At 38.4% G+C, this 24,927-nt stretch overlaps 1 protein-coding gene across 3 annotated transcripts in view; it reads right to left on the reverse strand.

Moving 5' to 3' along the window:
* Nucleotides 1-8,309: 8,309 nt before the first annotated feature.
* ebf1a (EBF transcription factor 1a) overlaps nucleotides 8,310-24,927 on the reverse strand; it is a 224,528-nt gene continuing 207,910 nt past the window's right edge. The window contains exons 12-17 of one of the 3 annotated variants that reach the window (XM_060927569.1): nucleotides 17,882-17,947; nucleotides 16,859-17,036; nucleotides 15,475-15,654; nucleotides 14,135-14,329; nucleotides 13,169-13,237; nucleotides 8,310-9,187 (exon numbers count right to left, since the gene is read on the reverse strand). In XM_060927569.1, coding sequence (XP_060783552.1) covers nucleotides 13,170-13,237; nucleotides 14,135-14,329; nucleotides 15,475-15,654; nucleotides 16,859-17,036; nucleotides 17,882-17,947 — 687 coding nt within the window. In that variant the 3' untranslated portion in view covers nucleotides 8,310-9,187; nucleotide 13,169. Of the gene's footprint in view, nucleotides 9,188-13,168; nucleotides 13,241-14,134; nucleotides 14,330-15,474; nucleotides 15,655-16,858; nucleotides 17,037-17,881; nucleotides 17,948-24,927 lie in introns of all 3 variants that reach the window. The other 2 variants (XM_060927568.1, XM_060927571.1) reach the window with 2 other exon arrangements.

Below are 24,927 nucleotides of genomic sequence, written 5' to 3' on the forward strand. Positions count from 1 at the left end.
CAGACGCTCCGCTTTTCAAAATTATTTTGCTGCTACCACCAAGGCTAGCTCCTGCATGGCATGTTGTTCTCTTCATCTCCAAGTATTAAGTGAAAGTATGGTGCCCAGGGAGAGTTATTTCTGCAGTGAAGAACACCTCCATAGTGGCAACTGCTGAATATATATTCCTCAGTGCTGAGAAAACATGATATTTGCTATGGTCAGATTTAAGGGGAACACAAGTAAACCTGAAGAATGTCATGGGAGTTTAAACCAATAGAGGGATCAGAGGGATTTGACAAATTGTGAATGATGAAAGTTAGAGTTAGGGATAAGACTGGCATTTGTCTTAGTGTTCACATGATGAATCCATTAGTCACATCATTTGAGAATGAATATAGATATTTAGGCACTGCCTAAAAGCAGAGCTCCTGAAGAGTGTACGAGCAAAATATTTGCAAGGGCACAAAATCAACCTGAATAGAATAATAACATATGAATCATCAAATTGTGTAGTGTATTTTGCATCAATAAACTTCTGCATTGTCTTCTGCATTGACAGTGATACCATTAATGAGATACGCATCGCAGTTATGAATACATATTTATTCCTTTCTTTGATACCATGCTCCAGAAACAACACCGTGTGACTCTGATGGGTGTCTGGTGGACAGCAGTGAACCAGCACTTTCAATTTACATCATTACTATATAGTTATGATTGAATATTATCGGAGCTAAGAATTAATGGATATTGATCTGTGGTAGTTTTAGATGATCTAAAACTGAGAAAAGATGCTCATAATTGCTATTGAACTATACAATAATTATGTTTACACAAGTGGACAGAGTAAGAAATCGTTCAGGTAAAAAAGAATACAATGCAAAAATACTTTGCTCGCTATTAAAACAAAAACAATATTTTTTCATCAATATTTTCTGTAAAATGCGTCAGTAAATAATCCCACATTATTAAAAAAAATAAAAATAAGCACTCTGTGTTTTTGTGTTGTGCAGTGACAGGCATGTGTCCCTTGGGAAGACCCTCCCCACCAATAAGACAGGGTCATAATCTATCTTATGTAAATAAAGATACAAATTTCACTGTCTGGTGGTCAAGTGTTGATGAGATATGTTGCCTTGCACTTACAATCTGATTCCCTGTGCTGGTACACAGTGTTTTGCCTGATGGCAGGTCCGGCTCTGACATCCATCAGAGTTTCTAGAGTTTCTAGTTTCTACATCACACCTATGGACAATTTAGAGTAGCCACCTAACATGTGGTTAGCCAACCTAACCACATCTTTGAACTGTGGGGGAAACCAGAGCACCCAGAGGAAACCCACACAGACACAGGGAGAACATGCAAACTCCACACAGAAAGGCTCCCGTCGGCCGCTGGGCTTGAACCCAGAATCTTCTTGTTGTGAGGTAACAGTGCTAACGACCTGCACCACCGTGTCGACTGTACAGACATCGTACAATTGCAAAACTCATTAAAAATCAGGCTGATGCATTACCATATTCTCTTAAGTATGGAACTCCACTATAACTTTGAATTTAAGTAAATGTAAGCATTCTGTACATGTACAAAACCAGTAAGCATGCACACCGGCATATAATTTAGATAATTATAATCAATTACAAAACCAATTAAACAGACAATGTTTTGTCCCCGTTCTCTCCTGCTCCTGTTATGCCATGTAGGGATCTGGTTTTGGCACATTTCAGTTCATCATTAATATGCTGCTTTCAGTCCTATTCTACAATGTCACAGAGTAGATTTCATGAGCATGAAATGAACATGAACAGTTTTGCACTCAAGTTTCCATCAATGAAGAGTTACAACATCAATGAAACTGTCTTCATGTTAAAACTGTTAATGTTTTAAGCCTAGGTCACAACCGGACGTATGATTTTTTTGGCCGTGCGATTTTTGGCGGTTCCCAAATCGCTGCGGTTTTTTTGTTCATGGAGAAAGACGCACGTTGGCCATAAGTTTGTCTTGCAACCTGAAAAAAATGTAAGCGCCCGTAGAGTTTGTTTGACATGACAAAGAACCTCTGCGGCCAGTCTGCGGCCAGTCTACGGCTCGAAAATCAGCACATCACACGCGCGCCCTCCGTGCGTTTCACTCGCGCCCTCCATGCGTTTCTTGCGTTTTTTGCACGTAGACCGGCCGTAGGAGCACGTATGGCTGGTTGTGACCGAGGCAATAGTCATGCTGTCTGTTGTTGCCCAAATGAGGATGGGTTCCCTTTTGAGTCTGGTTCCCCTCGAGGTTTCTTCCTCATGTCGTCTGAGGGAGTTTTTCCTTGCCACCATTGCCGCAGGCTTGCTCATTGGGGATAGATTAGGGATAAAATTAGCTCATGTTTTAAGTCGTTCAAATTCTGTAAAGCTGCTTTGCGACAATGTTTATTGTTAAAAGCGCTATACAAATAAACTTGACTTGACTTGACTAGATTTCCACTCATAGAGAAGTGACACTCAAAATCTACAACATAGTGTTCTTCAAACTGAAACCCGGCTCTTCAGGCAACACTGTTAATAGTTGTCAGTTCAGTGTTGTTTTTATTTGTGCTTTGTAATGCTGCTTTACTGCTTTGAATTGCATGTATTTCTATTAATGCTGTGTTGTGTCCTTGGAAAAATTCTACAGCAATTAAACTTATTGTTTTAATATTACATTACTGTGATTATTGTGGTTGTTTTCTGACAGTACTAAGTGAGTGAGAGAATGAGGGAGAGAGTGAGGATGGATTTAAATGACAATACTGTGTAAAGTCTTTAACAGTCTTTATTGATATTCTTGTCGGCAGGACAGCAGGGTCAATATGGATAAAGCTGGAACTTTGTCACCGTTTGACTTAAATCTGACAACACATTTAACAATGTAGTTTTCAAGTAATCAACTGTGTCATTAATGATGATTGGTCTGTCTGTGAATGTCAACTATGATAAGTGACATCGGCACTCACCTGCACACAAACATCTGTGATGGAAAGGGAGAGATAGAGAAAACAGAAGATGCTTGATACTGCACCAGGGATCTATAATGTTTAAAGCAGGCTTTGTGTGCTGAGTGGCTCTCGGCAGGAGTGCAGACTGGAGGTGAAGAGGGTGCTGGTGGCTGCGTCTCAGTAATCCATTAGCTAATGGCTATTTAAAGCTCTTCCTCCTTCTTCCACGCAGCAACTGTTTGAACAATAAAACTCAGCTTAAGCTGAAGAAGGACACATGCACTGCTTCACTTTACTCTTCATTCAGTTTACTATTGGACTAAAACAGCAGGACTAACTTACTTTGTAATATTAACCCCAGAACACAGCAGTGCTATAAAATTATCTCATCATTTAATCATCAATGATTAAAACCTGGTTATCTTGTAAAAGTCTGGGTTTCTTGCTCAATTTCTTTTGATCCTTCTCCCTTTAGTCACTTAGTTACATTATTTCTTTATTCAGTACAAATCAGATATGCAAACAACAATAGTCCCAGCAGTGCTTTGATTTGTCTGATGTAAATGATTCAAACTCGCATTTCAATACTGTTTCAGGGTTGTTTCGCAGCTCACTCCAAAGCTCAGCCACAGAGGTCAAGTTCAGCAAAAAAAAAAAGCTGCCAGTGACTTTTACAAGTTAATTACAAGAGGAAGGTTGCACCAGTCAAGCAAAGTTAAAAAAAAAAAGTAATTTTTGCTGATGATTGTAAATGTAAATGATGTCAATTAAATGCAACATGCAGGTCAATCAATAAGTTTAGGAGCACATCATTAATATTAAGGCACAGTCATTATACTGTTCTGTATATACTGCTACTACTACTACTACTAATAATAATAATAATAATAATAATACTTTTTTCATTACTTTCTTGAAGAGAAATCAGTGGGAACAGTATTGAGGGATGGTGAAGGGGATTGAGGGTCACTTGCACAATTTAATCTCCGAAAACAAGTGTGCATAATACCATTACATTCAGGAACTCGAGAGAGTCTGGCAGGAAATGGAAGAGGGCAAAACCATGTAGTGTTAGGTCTAAAGTATCGAAAATAATAGTTTGAGAAACCATTTATACATGTATCAGTAGAGCACTACCTGGATGAAGAAAAAGAAAATACTTGCAAGATCACAGACAAGAAGTAACTTTAATTTAATATTGTGAATTTTAAAAGATATTTTTACAGCCTTCATCAAAAAAATGATAATCTATACAGTAGTTTTTGTCAACAGAACTGCTCAGTGTGGATCCATTCAAAGACATGATGAGAGAGAGAGAGAGAGAGAGAGAGAGAGAGAGAGAGAGAGAAGAGTAGAATAAAAAAAATGGAAACCAGCTTTTTTGGTTTGAGTATGGTTTGATAGAGAATGACTTGTTGCTTTATCAGCTGCACATCCTGATCCTGATCACTAAGATGGAAACATGTACAAAGAGGTCATTGTAGGACAGCCACATACTTACAGTGCTGCTTGAAAGTTTGTGAACCCTTTAGAATTTTCTATTTTTCTGTATAAATATGACCTAAAACATCATCAGATTTTCACACAAGTCCTAAAAGAAGATAAAGAGAACCCAGTGAAACAAATGAGACAAAATATTATATTTGGTCATTTATTTATTGAGAAAAATAATCCAATATTACATATCTGTGAGTGGCAAAAGTATGTGAACCTTTGCTTTCAGTATCTGGTGTGACCCCCTTGTGCAGCAATAACTGAAACTAAACGTTTCCAGTAACTGTTGATCAGTCCTGCACACCAGCTTGGAGGAATTTTAGCTCATTCCTTTGTACAGAACAGCTTCAACTCTGGGATATTGGTGGGTTTCCTCACATGAACTGCTTGCTTCAGGTCCTTCCACAACATTTCAATTGGATTAAGGTCAGGACTTTGACTTAGCCTTTCCAAAACCTTAACTTTATTCTTCTTTAACTATTCTTTGTTAGAATGACTTGTGTGCTTAGGGTCGTTGTCTTGCTGCATGACCCACCTTCTCTTGAGATTCAGTTCATGGACAGATGTCCTGACATTTTCTTTTAGAATTTGCTGGTATAATTCAGAATTCATTGTTCCATCAATGATAGCAAGCCGTCTTGGCCCAGATGCAGCAAAACAGGCCCAAATCATGATACTACCACCAACATGTTTCACAGATGGGATAAGGTTCTTATGCTGGAATGCAGTGTTTTCCTTTCTCCAAACATAATGCTTCTCATTTAAACCAAAAAGTTCTATTTTGGTCTCATCTGTCCACAAAACATTTTTCCAATAGCCTTCTGGCTTGTCCACGTGATCTTTAGCAAACTGCAGATGAGCAGCAATGTTCTTTTTGGAGAGCAGTGGCTTTCTCCTTGTAACCCTGCCATGCACACCATTGTTGTTCAGTGTTCTTCTGATGGTGGACTCATGAACATTAACATTAGCCAATGTGAGAGAGGCCTTCAGTTGCTTAGAAGTTTCCCTGGGGTCCTTTGTGACCTCGCCGACTATTACACGCCTTGCTATTGGAGTGATCTTCATTGGTCAACCACTCCTGGGGAGGGTAACAATGGTCTTGAATTTCCTCTATTTATACACAATCTGTCTGACTGTGGATTGGTGTAGTCCAAACTCTTTAGAGATGGTTTTGTAACCTTTTCCAGCCTGACGAGCATCAACAACACTTTTTCTGAGGTCCTCAGAAATCTCCCTTCTTCGTGCCACGATACACTTCCACAAACATGTGTTGTGAAGATCAGACTTTGATAGATCCCTGTTCTTTAAATAAAGCAGGGTGCCCACTCACACCTGATTGTCATCCTACTGATTGAAAACACCTGACTCTAATTTCACCTTCAAATTAACTGCTAATCCTAGAGGTTCACATACTTTTGACACTCACAGATATGTAATACTGGATAATTTTCCTCAATAAATAAATGATCAAGTATAATATTTTTGTCTCATTTGTTAAACTGAGTTCTCTTTATCTACTTTTAGGACTTGTGTGAAAATCTGATGTTGTTTTAGGTCATATTTATGCAGAAATATATAAAATTCTAAAGGGTTCACAAACTTTCAAGCACCACTGTATACTTCTTCATATGAAAGGAAAAGTTTGTTCCACTCTGAAAGAGTGAGAATGTGATAGATGAGCCCAAACACTGCTCTGTCATCAGTGGCTTCTGTCAAAAAGTCTACACACACACACACACACACACACACACACACACACACACACACACACGCAGGAAAACAAACTCAACGTTAGTTCATGAAAAGCCATATTCTCTGTTCGATGGTAACACACTACAGAAAGCAGCACTTTATTCTGCTCATAAAGGGCCATGCACTTTACAGCTTAAACACTCACGGCTCTGTTGGCAATATTGTTCCAACAGGCAATTTGGCTGGCAGAAGAAAGGGAGTTAACGGCAAAGCAAACACAGTTAGTGTAAGAGCCTGAGAGGCAACATGTTTTGCTCTGACATTCAGACTTTTCAGTCCAGAGGGAGAACACTCACTCACTCTCTCTCTCACACACACACACACACACACACACACACACACACACACACACACACACACACAGTGTGCTACCATCTGCAGAGTTACACCATCAGATCGGCACTCAGTGAACTTCTGGCTTAAACTGTATGGCTTTTTAGGGTTTCCCCAACTAACACACTAATAAAACACAAAAATAAAAAAGGCAGTTTTTGTTTTAAATTAATAATAAAGTGCACCCCATTTCCCCTCACAAAACACATAGCTACAACACACATTAAATATGAATCATACAGCCTCTTCATACACAACATTAGCTTCCACATTATCCTTCATAATCCAAACCAATACAAAAACCACAAACCCTTCATTTACCCTTTCCCTGCTTTGAATAGCAGGGTCTTATTAACAATATTTATGTAAAACTGCCCAATTTGTGCTTTTTTTGATGTCATAAAACTGTCCCATAAGAAAGTTGATGGCATTGTTTAATGGTGGCAATGGGACTGTGCAAGTGATTGTATGCTTATTAGCTTGCATTGTTAAGGCATCTAAACTGCTGGTACTGGTAAAGTGAAAAGACTAAGACAGAAATATACAGATATACAAGCAGGCATAAATAATCATCATCAAATAAAAAGAATAGAGAAGCATAGAGAAAGTAAACCCAAAAGAGAAAGAAAGTATTTTCATATTTTATCAAAAAAAAAAATCCCCCTCTGGTTTCAACACACATAATGGAACTGTCACTCTCAGGAGAGAAGAGCCCATGCATAATTATTAGTTTAACAGTATCAACTTCTGTAAGCCTCACCACGAAAAATGGTATAGTTTTATATATTCATCATATATATATATATATATATATATATATATATATATATATATATATATATATATATATATATATATATATTTATTTATTTATTTATTTATATAAATCTACACTACTAAATGCTATCAGAATAAGATGCTACTTTTTCCATACATTAAAAAAAATTCCGAAAATGAAACACATTATTTAACTTACAAATCATACAAAAATAGACAATGGACTTTTTTCATGAATGTAACTTAAAAATGAGAGTATGGTAAACTTGAAACATAACTACAAACAATCCATGAAGAACATTTCAAGAACAAAGACAAATGTGGCCAATACAATGGTACATGATCACATGATCAAATGAGGGGAGAAAAGCAATGTACAAACTTTCAATATATTATGTATATGAACATTTTACGTAAACTATTTTTAATTTGCAGATTCATGTGGGTTTTCCTGTTCCTGTTGCTTTTCCTTATGACAGTCAGTGAGAGAATTAGAATAGAATAGATTAGAATAGATCAGATTAGAGTACAGATTTCTGTTGATGCTAAATTAAAAAGCTGCCATAAGACATTTCAATATATAAATAAATGTAACAATTATGCAAAAAAAAAGCATACAAACAGAATAGTAGACTAGCAGAGAGAGCTGATTAAATGGTCGGTAGTTGAACGTTTAACACTTTTTGAACAGGAAGCTGTTACAGTGCTAGGCTAACTATCAACTTCCTCTGTTAATTTTCTTCATGGTTGTTTTAGCAGCCGGACAGGCATGCATTCCTTTCCTGCTTCCCTTCATTTGATCCTTCACAGCAAAGATGACACACAGAGAAAAAGTAAATAATCACAGGCTTGTGGTATTTTGTTCTTTTTCATTTGAACTAAACCAACAACTGCTCAAAGTCAAAGAGATTGACAGTTTCTTATGAGTTCATTATGTTGCCTCAAACAACCATCCTTCAGGATATGTAAAAATATTTTCAAAGCTAATAAAGCATAGCAACTCATTGTGTACTCTTTGTGTGTGTGTGTGTGTGTGTGTGTGTGTGTGTGTGTGTGTGTGTGTGTGTGTGTGTGTGTGTGTGTGTGTACTACATATTCTGGCACTCATGAGCAGCAAATTATTTTTGTACAAATATAAATATGGATTCATTTCAAAAATTATGTTCCTCGAGCAGGATGTGGGTCTGGGATCTTCACAGTGGGCCAGAAGGCTAATGAAAATCAGCTCATGACTGCTTTTAAAGTGTTCTCCTGTCCATAAAGACAGATAATCAAATCAGCATGTACCTGGACAACCAATACAAAAGATTACTCAATATGGCAGGAAAACTTAACAAACAAATCAAAAAGCAACATGGATGGCAAACTTCATTTGTTGGCCATGGACTAATGCCATGAGAAAGAGTTCATTTTCATTTTGCTTGTACAGAAAACACCTGTTTACACAGCTATTCAGTATTATAAATTTCTTAAATATCTCAAAAACATCAAACATAAATGCACCTGTTAAACAGAACTGCAATTTTCCCCTCACTGCTATACAACAGGAACATTACAGATGAAACTGCTTTCATAGTGTCATATGTGTATGGTACAGTCTGTATAAAATGTTTATAATGTTCACTTCAAAACGACTTGGAGTTTAAAAATGAATTTAGAAAAAAATCAAACCAACACCCCGTCCTTTTCCCTTCATTTCAAATTCCTTGTAAAAAGGCCTGAGTTTTCAAAGTTGGGGTTTGTCTTTTTTTTTCTTCCCTTGTCCTTATGGAGACAGTCAGACCTTCAGGGTCCAGGCTGAGGGAGTTCTGAGCATGAGCCGATAAATAAACGTGTCTTATCAGCAGCCCAGCAACCACTACATGGGAGGAACGATCATCCCTGTGATCGCTGTTCAGGAGACAGAGAGAGAGAGAGAGAGAGAGAGAGAGAGAGAGAGAGAGAGAGAATATGAGAAAGTAGGCCTTTAGGTCATGTTTCAACTTACTTTTGTGTTTAATTCCATGAAACAGTTCCAAATAAAAGCAGTTGGAGCATCTGGAACGCACACACTGTTTGAATGAAATAAATAAGTAAATAAATAAAATCTTTATGCCCCATAGTTATTTTGGCCTCGATTCCAACTATTTCACTGATTGATTATAAACTAGATATTGTGCAATAATTATTTGTTACTGAACAAAGGAAATAGGATACAAAGAATAACAGAACAAAATCCCTGAAGCAGAAAGACACATACTGTCAGATGCATGCAAACTGCAAAGACATAAGTATCGATAACCAAAGGAAGCTCCAAAGGGAATGATGGAAAAAATAGATAACAGAAAGAGAACATGCAAAAGAGTCACTTATAGTGAAAAGCATTGCTTGCTGTGTTCCCCCCCCCAAACCTCAGTTTCACATACATTGATACTTTATATGATTTTTGGATCCACCTCAGTTGTGTATGTCCTCTCTGTTTAATTACAGTCAATTGTCAGGAAAAATAATAACTCATTTTAATGGTTGTAAATCAGATCCCCTCCTCCATCAGGGATCCATTATGTGAACAATTCATCTACACAATTAGTGATAAGATGACAGGACAACCTCTGTGCCTAAGCTATGATTGAGAGTGCTGTGGAATGCATTAAATAATGTCTGTCTTCTACAAGGACCGGTTTCCTCGGATTAGAGGAGATGAGTATTGTATTCCAATGGTCAAAAGACTGAGCTCTTACTGAGCTCTTAACTGCTGAAAAGAGTTCGGTCAAATTCACTACAAGGAATGCCTTTTCAACGGAAACACCATTTCAATTGCTTTGAATAAAGTGTAGAAGACAGATTACAGTCTACTCCTTGTCCCCTAGATCACATTTACTGTTCATCCATTCATTCATTTGAAAAATGACAAACAAACCTGGCAACCAATAAAAAAAGAAATATCATAAATTCATATTGTAAGTGCTGTTAGCTCAACTGGCTGCATAAATAGCTCGAGCACAGACAAACAGCATGTTCCTCACAGGTCTGAGAGTCGCACAAAGCTGATAATTCCAGCAATCCAGGCAAAAATACAAACAAACAAAGAAACAAACAGTTGAATAAATCTTAAAGCAGAGAGGGAGAATGTCAACTTAGTCATGTATTCCCTACATGAGAGATCGTGCAGTATTTCCTCACCTCTCTATGCTTTACAGACCTCAACACCCCTGGAGATTTTTCATACACCATATTGGCGCCTTATTGATCGCCCCTCTATACGCTGCTCTAATTCCCAGGCTATTATTTGAGTGCCTCACACTCCCTCAGAAGAAAGGTGAGCAGGATGAACCGCAGCTCGTCAGGGTCATTGGTGCTCTACACAGCAAGAGGAAGCACTCACTGCACCATGATAAGCGCTGTCTGCCTAATAGACTCAATTACTTTTACACTGAACTCTCAACACAGACTATCTGACCACACTGTGTGAAAGCTTAAGGATTATTATTTCCTGTCTATACTTAGCCTGGGGCTAAAGGTTTGCGAGTGTAAAACACATGCAAACATGGTGATAGCCACAAAAAACTTACAACAAGCTGATTTACTACACTGGTCTATCCTGTAGTATCATTGTTAGTACTACTACTACCACTACTACACTGAAAAAAAATTAAACATTGGCTCAAATTAAAAAAAATTGAGGTAATCGATCACACCTAACATTGTAGTGTTATACAATATAAATAATTCATTTGATTTGACCTGAAATATTTAACTTCATGTAAACCAATTTCTGATGGTTGAACCAAAGCAATTATTTCAGATTTTCCTAAATTAAAATAAATACATTGTTTTTTTTAAAGATTTATGATCCCCAAATACATTGGTTTTATTACTTAATGTAAATAATCTTTGTTAAATCTGAATATTTTAAATTCATTTAAACAACTTTTGAATATGGGAGCAAACTATTTTTTTTTTATTCACTGGAATGAAAACAAATACATTAAATTAACAACAGCTTTGTTTCACTTTTTCAGTGTACCACCACCACCAATAATAATAATAATAATAATAATAATAATAATAATAATAATAATAATAATAATAATGCCATGGCCTGAAGGTTAGAGAAGCAGCTTTGGGCCCAAAGGGTTGCCAGTTCAATTCCTGGGACTGGCAGGAAAAATGTGAAGGGAGTTGAGTGAATGAACAGCACTTTCCCCTCCCTCTGTATCATGGTTAAAGTGCCCTTGAGCAAGGCACCTAACCCCCAACTGCTCCCCGGGTGCTGTCGCATAGCTGCCCACTGCTCTGAGTATGTGTGTGTGTGCTCATTGCTCACGTGTGTGTGCAATGCTTCAGATGGGTTCAATGCAGAGGAGGAATTTCACTGTGTTTGAGTGTGCATGTGACAAATAAAGCCTGATTGTTTTTTTGTTTTGTTTAGTTTTTTTGTTGTTATAATAATAATAATAATAATAATAATAATAATAATAATAATAATAATAATATCACAAATTATCTTCACAGTGGACAACAGTAATTAGCTGCAGTATCTGTATTGTGAAGTACCTTTAATTTGGAATGCTAAAGGCTATATTTAGGATACCTGCACATTAATGCTGTGAAAAGATCTTATATAATAATAATAATAATAATAATAATAATAATAATAATAATAATAATAATAATATCTAAGGGTCTCTGGATAAGTGTGTTTGAAATATTCAAACCAAAAAAGAAATATGGTTCTGCCATCTGCCTTTTTGTGTAATTTGGACTTTGATGAGATGTGTACTGAATTTGTCAACTTTTAGTTTCTCCTCCAAATGTATGTTACTTAAAAAGATGATAGGTAATAAATAATAATCCACTTTATTATTCATTACTACTGATGACACATAAAAGTGTCACTAAAACGGGCTGAAATATATTATCCTTTATAGAGATTAAATCTAAAAGAGACATGTAGCACTATGTAATCACGTTACATGACTGTCACTGATTGGCTGCATGAATCTACAGTCAGCCTACAGTCACACTTTACATCATTCTGTGTGTTTTTCTTATGACTACTGGTGCTACTGTTGCACCTCGTTTTACAAAAATACAAAATAATAATTGTTAAAATGTTTGTTAACCAAAAATAAGATGATGTGGATGCTGAAAATAATCCTTTACTATTTTTATCTTTGAAAGACATGAGCAGCTAAGCCGTGCTAGCCCATTGTTATGAGCCACCCAGCATAATACAATACATGCTCATATCTATATGCTTTTGTTTTACAGGTTTTTTTTTTTTAATGGTTTCAGTTTTGGTTTTATTCTTCCAGGAGGCTTTTTGAGATCAGTACCCCCTGTGGCTATTGAGAGCAGATAAAACACACAAAAATCTCATTTCAATTGTGCTTCCCCTCTATTTGTGTCATTCAGACAAATAACTTTGTAAATAACCTGCAACACATCCACTTGCACACAAAATTAATTTGAAAACACATATTAAGTAGTGATCATTATTTTGGAGAGAAAATTAGGATAATAGGCCTGAAGGTACAATGACTCCTGTATCACTGATGTCCCACTGAGATATATGAGCTATATTCATATACAGTAGATATTTGAAACTATGATCATAAAAATAAGATTATACAAAAATGACTGACAACAGGATTAACAAACAGTTCCACTGAAACTGCAGAGATGGGGAGAAAACAGGAAACAGGAAGTCAGGCAGGAAATCAAACACACATGGCATGCTCTCAGTGATGGACAGTAGGTCCTCAGTGACCCAGCAGAGGAGAGAGGCATGGACAGAGATAAAGATGAAGGTCCAAATAAGGCTGAAATGACAGGCAGGCTAATGGACTGAGAGAAGGAAATACAGAGAGAGGTAGAGATGTCACATACTTCAGGAGAAGGCCAGTCCCTGCAGGGAGCTGGCTGTGGAATACTTGCTAGAGTCCACAAAAGACTGATCTACTGGAGGCATGGAGAGAGAGAAGGGTCACAGGAAGGATGGAATGGGGGGAGGAAAAAGTAAAGTGTTAGTTTTATGTGTTGGGAGAGAGAGATTAAACATTAGGGCCACAGATCAGAAAGTTAGTACAGGACAATACTAATATCGTATTTTCAAGGTTACACAGTAGGTTATACAACTGGGAATCAGAGTTCAAAGGGCAATTATTAATAGGCAAAAATATTTGTGTGATATCTAATGTAGTGAAATATTAAGTAAAACATACACTGTAAAACATTTCAGCTTTGTTTAGTTATGTCCACTTACTTTTTCTCTTTAACTCAATGAGCTCTGAAAAGTGTTTTAATTTTAACTAATCTGTGCAAGTTTTCAAAGGTTAGACTTGAATTACTTAGTTGTCTTGACTAATTGAGACTTTTTCTGAGTTGAAACAAAGATGATTGTCAAATTAAGTTAACTTGCATTTTCAAGGCAGCAGATGAGCTTGCATTTCCAAATTAAACCAATTTGAAATGTTTTACAGTGTATTAACACTATAAACACTAAAATACACTATTAACACTATAGGGCCGTCTCGTTTGATTTTATAGCAATGCTATATTATTATTATTATTATTATTATTATTATTATTATTATTATCAATCCATTATTTATACAGCTTATCTGTCAGGGTCGTGGGGGATAATAATAATAATAATAATAATAATAATAATAATAATAATAATAGTTATTTTTCAGTTTGAATTTCATTTCATGTTTATTACAATTTTGAGACAAACACATGGTGTATAATGAAAATAACATATGGAATAAAGATTCTACAGTATGTGCAAAGCTTGTATCCATATTTTCACATTGTGCTGTGTGTTTTTGCAGAGCCTGGCACTGCCTTCACCTTGGAGACCGTTGCCATTGGCACTGGTGCAGGTGGGAGGTGGTGAGGCTTGGGGACGCACCACTGGGGCAAAGGCGCTCTTCTGTTTAACCGCAGACACCATGTTGGCCGGTGAGAAGGAGAATATGCCTGAGGAGCTGCTGCAGTTGGAGGGCAGGCTGGTGGAGGATGCCATGGTGGGACTAGAGGGCACGACTGAGGAGAAAAGTGAGGGAGACAGATGTGTGGACAGGTAAAAACATGCTTATAGTCCTAAATCATACAGAGAACAGTGAGACATGGAGACTGGAGTCACGATGCATGGCCAGAATAATAAGCATATCATCACTAAATCATCTCATATAACTGATACATACATATAGTTATTACAAGGCTTAATTTGTTTAATGTATTTCCTTCTTGGACAATTAATGATGAAAAAACACTAACTCTGAAGATCAAATGTATCAGACAGACATGACATATGATCCTGGCACCTCCTCTGGCCCATCACTATTTGCTTCTCCTCCTTGTAATACACTAAGAACATTTTCTCCTTCAGTGCTTTTACAACCACAGTTGTATTTCAGCCTTCCTCTGAAATTATCTTCTGCCTTTATTGTTGTTATGATACTAAGCTTAAAATTTTATGACCCTTTCCCAAGTAAAGTCTCATGATCATGTCATAATCCATTTATGAAGGCCCTGCTAATCAATTAATGAAAATTGGAGCCTGTGAAGTCTGCCCTCTCACATTGATTGAAAGTGTCTGTGAGTCACTGAGCCTGTTAAAATACTTGTTAACATGTCCAAATCAAAGCTCCTAAATTGAATTGCTTCTCCTGCAATTAGTTTATTGATTTAATTAAGACTCTTTAATTTAGAAGCCACAGTAGAAGATTGGTGTTATATGAATGGCTGGACATTATGGTTGACTGCGCTCCAGAAAAGGAAGGGTGTACATTTATCTCTGCTCTTGTAGACACATACACAGAGTAATAGCTTCATCTATTGCTTTATCACAGCTGTCTCTAATGGGTCTGAGTATTTCACCATTAGAGCATGACTGTTTGTTTCACACCACAGTGTAAAAGGCCTGGTAGTTAATGTCCTGTCACCATGCTGAATCTCTTTGCTGGGTTAAGTGGCCTCCAGTAACAAAGAAACAAAGGCTTATATTGCACACATCAGAAATGCCCTGTGTATAACTACAGCTACAGTAATAACAATGATATTCTGATCAGTTCTTTTCCTTGGAGTGTGAGTGATCAAAGCAATTCTAATATTGAGTATATACTTCATGTCTGAATGGACCCTGTTTTGGAGCTGGATGAGATAAAAGAGAGGTGGGCTTTACTCACTGGCATAGGGAGAATTGGCAGCTGAGCCATTTAGGAAGTTGGGGGATCCTCCTAGCGTGGTCATGCTGCTGTTACCATATCCATTCATACTCGTGCTCACGGTACTGTAGCTGCCTTGCTGGGGTGTAGTGCTGGGCACATAGCCGTGAGGAGACACACTACTTGTGTTCCGACTGAAACCTGACACACACACACACACACACACACACACACACACACACACACACACACACACACACACACGATTAACTGGTTAACTAGAGTGTGTGTGTGTGTGTGTGTGTGTGTGTGTGTGTGTGTGTGTGTACGCGCTCGCGTACAATGCAAGTCAAAAGTTTGAACACACTAACATTTATAGGTTTTCTGTATTTTGACTATTTTCTACATTGTCGAACAATACTGAAGACATCAAAACTATGAATAACATATAGAACATATATTGAATTAAGCAATAAACAAAAGTGTTTAAAAAGTTTCATATTTTAGATTCTTCAAAGTAGCCACCATTTACCTTGATGATACTTTGCACACTATTGGCATTATCATGAGGCAGTCACCTGGAATGCTTTTCAATTAACAAGTGTGCCTCATTAAAAGTTAATTAGAGGAATTTTGTGCCTTCTTAATGCATTGGACATCAAACAGTAAATAGTAAATAATAATAATACAGTCAATAGCCCCAGTCCTCAACTGCAGTGATACATATTAGTCAAGAACCGCTCACCTAAGTAAAGAGAAAAAAAACAGTCTCTTTAAGACATGAAGTGGCTTTTAATTAATATCTATATGCAGATGAAAACTATTAACAAATATCTTTATGCAGATGAAACCTACATTCTTACAGATTCTTCCTCTGAATTTCCCATGTCACAGAGATCTGTGTTCTCCAGGAACTGCTGTATAATTTTTCCGAGTCTATATTTCCCCCAATTCTGTCAATAAAAAGGTCAAGTCCAATAAAAATCATATATGGAGTGTGGGAGGAGGTAAGGAGGAAAAGGGGGACATGGACTATAAATATACATCAATGCATTATACACCGACATGGGTGAAAGCAGCAGGAAGTTCTTGCTCCAGGAGTCCCCCGCTGTCTGCTACAAAAGGCAGCACACATCGTGACTCTGCTCACAACACTTTCATCCTACGCCTGATAGATTACCGCTGACTTAACACAAATCACTCACTGTCACGGAAGGAGCAAAGGGAGCTGACAAATTCTGAGAACAGAGCACAAGGCTTACTTTTCCTTCTTGTCTCAGCTCTCTCACCACGCTAGGACAACATTACTTGATCTGAGCTAAGTATAATGTTCCTGTGCTTGTTTCTGTTTCAAATTTTCCTTTAACTACTAAAGAGAGAGAAGACTGTCAGTGGCTCCTCTTACCCTGATTGGCTCCCTGTGTGGATTCAGAGACGTTGACAGCAAGCTGGCCATGGAAAGAGTTGACGCCCATCATGCCAGTGTGCACAGAGCTGTTTGCCAGACCAGAGAGCTGGTTGTGGGTGCGTGGTACATTGTAGAGTGCCTCAGCGATGTCAGCTGCCCTTTTCAGAATGATCTCCTGTCATGAGCACCACGTCACATCAGAGATGATCACAAATACTGACATCAAGGTTAAATTCGACAGGAACAAGCTGTATGAATATCACAAACTTGCAATATCAAATATATGATACTGAAAAGCACGTCAGGTATATGGCTGAAGCTTTAATGTCTGGTTTAAAGTGTATGTCTGTGGGGATGTCATGCACAGATGATAATGTGGGATAAATCAAAAGAGATTATGAGTAATAGATTATCAGACATCTTCCCTCTTCTCTAAAAAGCTGTGTTTATCAGTCAGATGAACACAAAGCACTACAAATAAACAGCAGGGGATCTGGCACACTTCACAGAGAAATTTACACCCATAATTGACTCCTTATGAGAATATTTGTATGGTAAATGACAAGAGCTGAGGATTTGTGGGAAAGGTGAGGCAGATAGGGAAGTGGTTCCTCGGAGACAGACATGGCCAGAGGCAGACCCCCATTCATGATCTAAATAATTCAGCAGCCCTGTACTTCCAGTACTCAACCCTGCAATCGATGACCTGCCTTATAGGAGTGGCCAACTGCTGCTCTGGAGGGAGGAGGCCCCTGGAGCTCTTTCAGCCATCAATAGAGAAGTTTCTGTTATGTGAGTTAAGTTGATGTGTACTCAAGGATCGACTTTTTGGTAAGATGAAGGAAATATGACATGATACACTCTCTTCACAACTTTTATCTTTCCTCTGAATTCACCGTGATTGTAAAAGTACATCATGTCTACAGATGGTTACATTTTGTCTTTTCCTTTTTTCTGCTTTTATCTTTTTTGTGTTTTGTATTTTACATAGGTGCAAGTCTTTGTGAGGAGCTCACTCACCTGATTATTGTGAGGCATCCCATACAAGGCTTCGACAAGATCTGCTGCTCTTTTCAGAATCACTTCCTATTGACAAGAAAACAACCGTAATGTCAGAGTTATAGTGATTAGTAATGCTTCTTTACTGTCAACTTTACTGTCAACCTAAAAGACTAAAGCAAGGACACTGGAAATATAATAATTATATTATAAATAAAATACTTAAGAGAGCAGAGGGCAAGAGGAAATGGCACAATTTTAAACTGACAATGTGAAGGATCATCCCCTAGGTCAGAGATTAGGCTGTGGATCATATCAGTCTACACTCTGTTGCCTGCAAGAGAAGCATGTTATATATACAGTACCGTGCAAAAGTTTTAGGCACACTATTTTTTTCATGCAAACTTTGTTATAGATTTCTATTTCATGACTTCTACATAAATCTCACAAATAAAGACTTCTTTAAAATGAATTACAAGGTTTTGTTTTTAATTAGGGCTTGACCAATAAGGGATTTGTAGCACTGATACAAATAATGATTTAAAAAAAAAAAAGGTCTGCGATTTCCGATAACTGATATCATCTGATACCCACCTAAAAAAAAGACAAACGTCTTCATTCAAACAGAAATGATTAAATATTGTGAATAGTAGAGGGCGGCACGGTGGTATAGTGGTTAGCGCTGTTGCCTCACAGCAAGAAGGTCCGGGTTCGAGCTCCATGGCCGGCGAGGGCCTTTCTGTGCGGAGTTTGCATGTTCTCCCCGTGTCTGCATGGGTTTCCTCCGGGTGCTCCGGTTTCCCCCACAGTCCAAAGACATGCAGGTTAGGTTAACTGGTGACTCTAAATTGACCAGAGGTGTGAATGGTTGTCTGTGTCTATGGCTACGTTTACATTACGTCGAATCAGCGGATCATCAGATTAACGTTCTTAAAACGATTCGCGTTTACACTAAAACCGTTAGCCGTGCACACAGCAACACCAATACGCGGATACGCTCGGCTCCGCAGGCATCCTGCGCTCCAAATCACTCCGCCCTGAACAGCGAGTGCCCTCTGGAGGGTGTGCACTCCGGCCCTGCGCAGCTCACAGAGCGCGCGAGTGAAGTGAACAAGCCACGATTCGGGACTGAGCCACTGTGTGTGAGATCCCAGCGCATATCACTTATTACTTGCAAGTGGAAGGATGGCAAGCCTAAAGACAATCATAACTACACAATGGGCAGTATTTGCATCAGTATTTGCAGTATTTTCATACTTTTATACTCTTTAATGAAAGGTGATACAAGGCGGAAGTCTGCGCCGTTTTTCAGCAGTCGCGTCACATGACCAACGCCAGCGAATCAGGAAGGTGGATGTCACAGTGACGTTGTCCAATGAGACGCCAGCTAGAGCTCAGCACAGCGTATTCGCGTATTCTCAATGTTTACACAGCACCGGAGCTGATACGATCTAGATTGAATACGTGGACGCTGGCGGATTCCCGTTTCCCTGCTTTTTCAGGGGGGTTAATGTAAACGGACAGTGCATCCGCGAAGAAAACGAGACAGATACGGTCTAGTGTAAACGTAGCCTATGTGTCAGCCCTGTGATGACCTGGCGACTTGTCCAGGGTGTATCCCACCTTTCGCCCGTAGTCAGCTGGGATAGGCTCCAGCTTGCCTGCGACCCTGTAGAACAGGATAAAGCGGCTAGAGATAATGAGATGAGATGAGGTGAGTAGTACAAAAATCCCCAAGCAGACCTAAATATACCTGGAAAAAAACCCACATTTTGAACTATGTACAGAACAGAATTAATTTAATTTAGGCCTATATACATTACTATATACAAATATATATAACTTAACTATTCATCTGGAAACATACACATTTATTACCTTTGCCAACTTTGTTGGAGGAGGTTATGGTTTTGCTTCTGTTTATTTGTTGGTTCCCAATGTAACTAAAAAAATAGTGAACGGATTTTGATGAAATGTTGAGGAAAGATAAGCCATGGGCCAAGGAACACTTAATTTTGTTAATTTTGATACAAATCCGGATATGTATGTGGATCCAGGATTTTTTGTCTGTTCCCAATGAACTCAAAAAGTAGTGAATGGATTTTGATGAAATCTGGTGTAGAGCTTTAGTATTATCCTAGGATCAAGTGATTTGATTTTGATGTTGATAATATGTGACTTGGTAGAGGTACAGTACTGTGCAAAAGTCTTAGGCACCCTTTTTCATACAAATTTTATTATAGATTTCTATTTTATGAATTCTACATTATTGAGTCAGTACAAAAACATTTTACAGTTCCAGACGTTGATTTTCCCGCACAAAATTAAATGTTACAGAAAAAAAAGTTTGTATCTGAAGAGCATATTACCAATTTTAAGATTAAAAAAGAAAACATAATGAAGGCTGCTGGGGTTTGCTGCAAAATTAAGAAGCAAGTGTGACAGTCAAAGTGTCCAGAAGAACTGTGGCTGGTTCTGCAAGATACTCAGTAAAACCTACAGCTCATTTCCTTATAAAACTGCACTCATTGTACCTGAGACTACTATCTTTTTGAAGCACCAAATATTGACTTTGTTTCATTTATTATGGCTTACTGGTGGTTATAGTATTTTTTTAAATGTTGAAACATTTAATTTCATTATTTTTAAGACAGTTTTGGGCTACAACATTTCTTTACATGTGCCTAAGACACATGTAAAGGCACAGTACTGTACACATCCACCTCTACTGGCCAATAATACATTAAATTAAACATGTAAACAACATTTAAGGCCCTTTATATGTCACATTAAGAGTCTTAAATGCTTCTTTTTCAGAGTCTTACCTGCACTCCAACCCATGCTGTGTGTGTCCCATGAGTATGAGTCATCCATTCAATAAACTACACCTCATAACACACTTACTTCTAGAGCAACCTCCATTCCTCATCCAATACTAATATAGTCTATTATATGTATAATACATGTACACAAATACACAGTGAAACAGATAAATGCATGCTTGTAGAGGTAAATAAATGCCCTGTTGGCTGGGAGGGAATGGATGTGTGCATATAACATATCCCTTCTCTTGTAGGTAATTGAGTCTCAGCTTCTCAACCAGAAACCTATTTATTACCATACCTTCCCACACATTAAACATTTATTTACTGTGTTTTTTACTCTGTATTCATTTTCTTTCTTCTCTCTCCCTCTCCCTTCCATCTCTCTCCTCTTCATTTTTTTTCTCATAGGCAAAGTCAGTGCCTGGAGCTCCCGTGGAACCCTTTTTAAAAGTTAATGTGCCGGGGCTGAGGAAATGTGCTTGGGGCGTGACAACCAGAAAATTGCTCTCACCCTCGGTGTGTAACCCTCGCTGCGAACAAGCCCCCGAGCATGTGTGCCCGCCCGCTAGCTGACATATTGCCTTTCAATCAGAGCCCGTCTCTGCTGCCACCCCACAACATGCAGGCACGATCATGACGAGGGGGTCAGAGAAGCAATAAAGATTTTTAGTGCGCTGTCCGAGGTGCTAAATTCACTCAATAATGGCACTAGCACTGCGTTAACCCCTTGTTAGGGATGCTTGGGCGGGGGGAACCAGGCCTAGGTGATTGAAGGAGGCACAGAGGGGGCCTGGGGAGGCCTAAAGTGCTGCTTTTGTATGGATGCCCGCCATGGTTACCTGCTTTTCTCTCTAGATTTGCTGCACTCTCTGTGGCAGTGCTTTCTCAGGAAAGAAGAAAAACATAAGGGATGGGAGGTATTAGCCCACAGCTGGATCCCCTGCTGTATCTAGACTGTGCTATCCATCCTAGTTCTCATTCTACAGTATGTACCTATTTCCTTTCTTCTTATGCTTTCTCGCTGGCTTATAACGGGGCTGTATCCATTTTCTATTACAATATTGGGTGAAGGGATCTGTTGAGAGTCAAAATCCAATAAGGAAGAAGCCAAAAGTTGCTCCAGATAAACAAATAAATGCTATTAACAGAGGGCTGTATGTGGTGGCCCTGTGCCTGGAAGCAGAGCCCATTTCCTGGGTGAGCAGAAGGGTTTCCAGTAAGGGTTGAATGCTGAGAGCTGAGAGCGGTAAACAGGAAAGAAACCCGATCCTAGATCTGCGTGTCTGCGCGCCTGCCTATCAGTCAGAGCCATCATTATCCTGACGATGCCCTACTTCCTGCTCTGCACTCAACTCTCTAGCCATGCTGTAGCACGAAACACCCACAGTTATCAAACTGCAGTCCAGAACTATGACTGAGGCCCTTTTAGATAAGAAAAGTTTTTCTCTCTTGCATTTATACTACCTACAAGTAAGCTAATGTACACACACACACACACACACACACACACACACACACACACACACACACACACACACACACACAGTATTGCTGAGGGTAAACAACCCTCAGGCACTGTGTTTTGGTAACGCATGGTACGAGGCTCGGACTCAGCATGAGACCAACCTACACATTACTGCACTCTGGACATCAAATTTGTTCTTGTGTGTAAAATGATGATGGCTAGTAATAAGATGCCCAACAAAGAAAGTATTGCTGAAAAGATGGAATAATGGCCAGCTTGTATGAGGACTGTTAAATCACCACTTGTACTTTTACAAGGGTTATACTTTTACACTTTTGGGGTTGTACTTTTACACTTGTTATAAATAAATAAATAAATAAATACCCACAAATTCAATCCAATACTTCTTCTTTTGCAAATTTATCAATTTGTAATGTGATGGTAAAGCAAAACCATTATACTCAAGTTCCACTGGATAAATTCCACTAGATTAAATCTCATCTTCTACACTGTCAGAAATAGGGGTACAGTAGGAGTCCATTTCTGTCTCCCAAGGTATAATCTACACTGATTTACCCTATCAAGCTCATTATTGGACTTCAAGGTAACTATGTGCACCCTTTTAGGGACAAAAAGTTACATATATGTTCCCAAGCAGTATATAAAGGGTACAAACAAGTACCTTAGAGGGTACTGCCCCATTGAAAAGCCATTGTACCCCTCAAGGTACAATAAGCTACTTTATTTTCTAAGAGTGTATATCATGTAAAACAGAACATCAGGAGTAATTAACATGAATCCTTCAAAAGTCAACTGAAAGAAATATCCAAATATTGAAATTCCACTTTCATTTTGGCAGCATTCAGAAACAGTACATGCAGAAAAGAGGTTGATTTGGACACAGATTCTGTTTAGTTATGAATTTAAAATACTAGCATCAAATTGTGACCACATCAGTGTGTTATATCAAACTGTTTACACCCACCAGAGCTGCAGCACCTTCTGATGAATAAGACCTCTCTCTTATAGTGAGCTATTCCTTACAGTGACCATGAACAGATCGTTACTCTCACTTTGACAAAAATATACTTATTCACACTTCATTACTTATATCTGAAACAAACAAACAAACAAACAAACAAACAAACAAACAAACTTATAAAAAGCCTGGGCCTTTAGTGACAGGGTAGTTTATAGTCCAGTCATGGTAACGCTGGATGAAACTATTTTAAATTGTCCTGAATCATGACATTATGAGGTATGAAAGCAATTATGAACAGTATATTACTGCTACATAATTCCAAGCTGAAAATGAAGTGATTGTGTGACTGTTCTTACTGCTTTATAAAACCTTGTTTAGTTCTTTAATAACTCCATATAAAATATAAATAATGATGTGCAGTATAACTAGGTGAGGGGGGAACCTGATTTTATAAGGGTTTATTTAAAGAATCCTGCATTAACTCACTCTGGCCCAAACTATCACATGTGAAATAGAGCAGAATGTCCGTTCCATGTGGATGAGACCAGCCGATGCGGTGCACACAATGACTATCCTAGAGTTGATTTTTTTAATCATGCTGATTGTATCAGTATGGAGATAAATTCTTTAGCATTATAGACATTATATCCTTGTAGGGATGTGCATCTCCATCACTGAGGCTGATGCAATACAACTCTCGATGCATTGCTATCAAGCTGATACATATGAAGCCACTACTAATGCGATATGATATAATTTAGTCCTATTTTGATGCAGTGTGATTTGACAGAGTTTGATTCAACTCAATGCGATTCAACCTTGATACAATGTGATGCAAAAGAGTATGATGCTCTGCAATTCAGTGGTACAGATAGTATGATTTTATTTATTTGTTTCTTCTTAAACACGCAGCAAATCATAAATTAACTAAAAAAATGAATTTTACCAATACAGAGATGTTAGAAATGATGCATCCTGAGTTCATACCAAATTGTATCTGGTACACACTGTTTTATTTGGCACAATCACATTGTGAACATTTATGCCAGTGCACTGATGTGAGTCAGTACCGTCCCTCTATCCCTGGACTCCTCTCTCCTTTCCCATGTCTTCAACCTGTCATTTTCTATCCAGCACAAATTTCAGTCCCTTTACTCTTTAACCAATCCAGCTCCCTTGCATAATTCATATTCTGTCTCTACAGAATTAAAAGGTTAATTTTTGAAAGTCAATAACAACCCGTCAGTCTGCATCTGCACAGCAAGCAAGTTATGACTGTATCCACCAAACACTCAGAAACTTCAGAAGTGCTTTGGTTGTGGCACAGTGATGTAATGGTCAGCACTGTCGCCTCACAGCAAGAAGGTTCTGGGTTTGAGCCAGTGGCTGACGGGGGCCTTTCTGTGTGGAGTTTGCATACTCTCCCCGTGTCAGTGTGGCTTTCCTTTGAGCACTCCAGTTTCTCCCACAGTCCAAAGACATGCAGGTTAGGTTAACATGGGGTGACCTTGGACTGAAGTGCCCTTGAGCAAGGCACTTAACCCCCAACTGCTCCCCGGGTGCTGTAGCATAGCTGCCCACTGCTCTGGGTATGTGTGTGTGCTCATTGCTCACTTGTGTGTGTGCATGCGTGCGTTCACTGCTTCAGATGGGTTAAATCCAGAGGACAAATTTCACTGTGCTTGACAGATGAAGGCTTCTTCTTCTTAGTATACTGTCTCAAACAGTAACCCAGTTATACATTTCACACCATTTTTATGACACTTGCACATGATCATTATTACACTCAGTAGGA

This window comes from Neoarius graeffei, chromosome 8 (assembly GCF_027579695.1).
Source record: "Neoarius graeffei isolate fNeoGra1 chromosome 8, fNeoGra1.pri, whole genome shotgun sequence".
Lineage (NCBI taxonomy): Eukaryota > Metazoa > Chordata > Actinopteri > Siluriformes > Ariidae > Neoarius > Neoarius graeffei.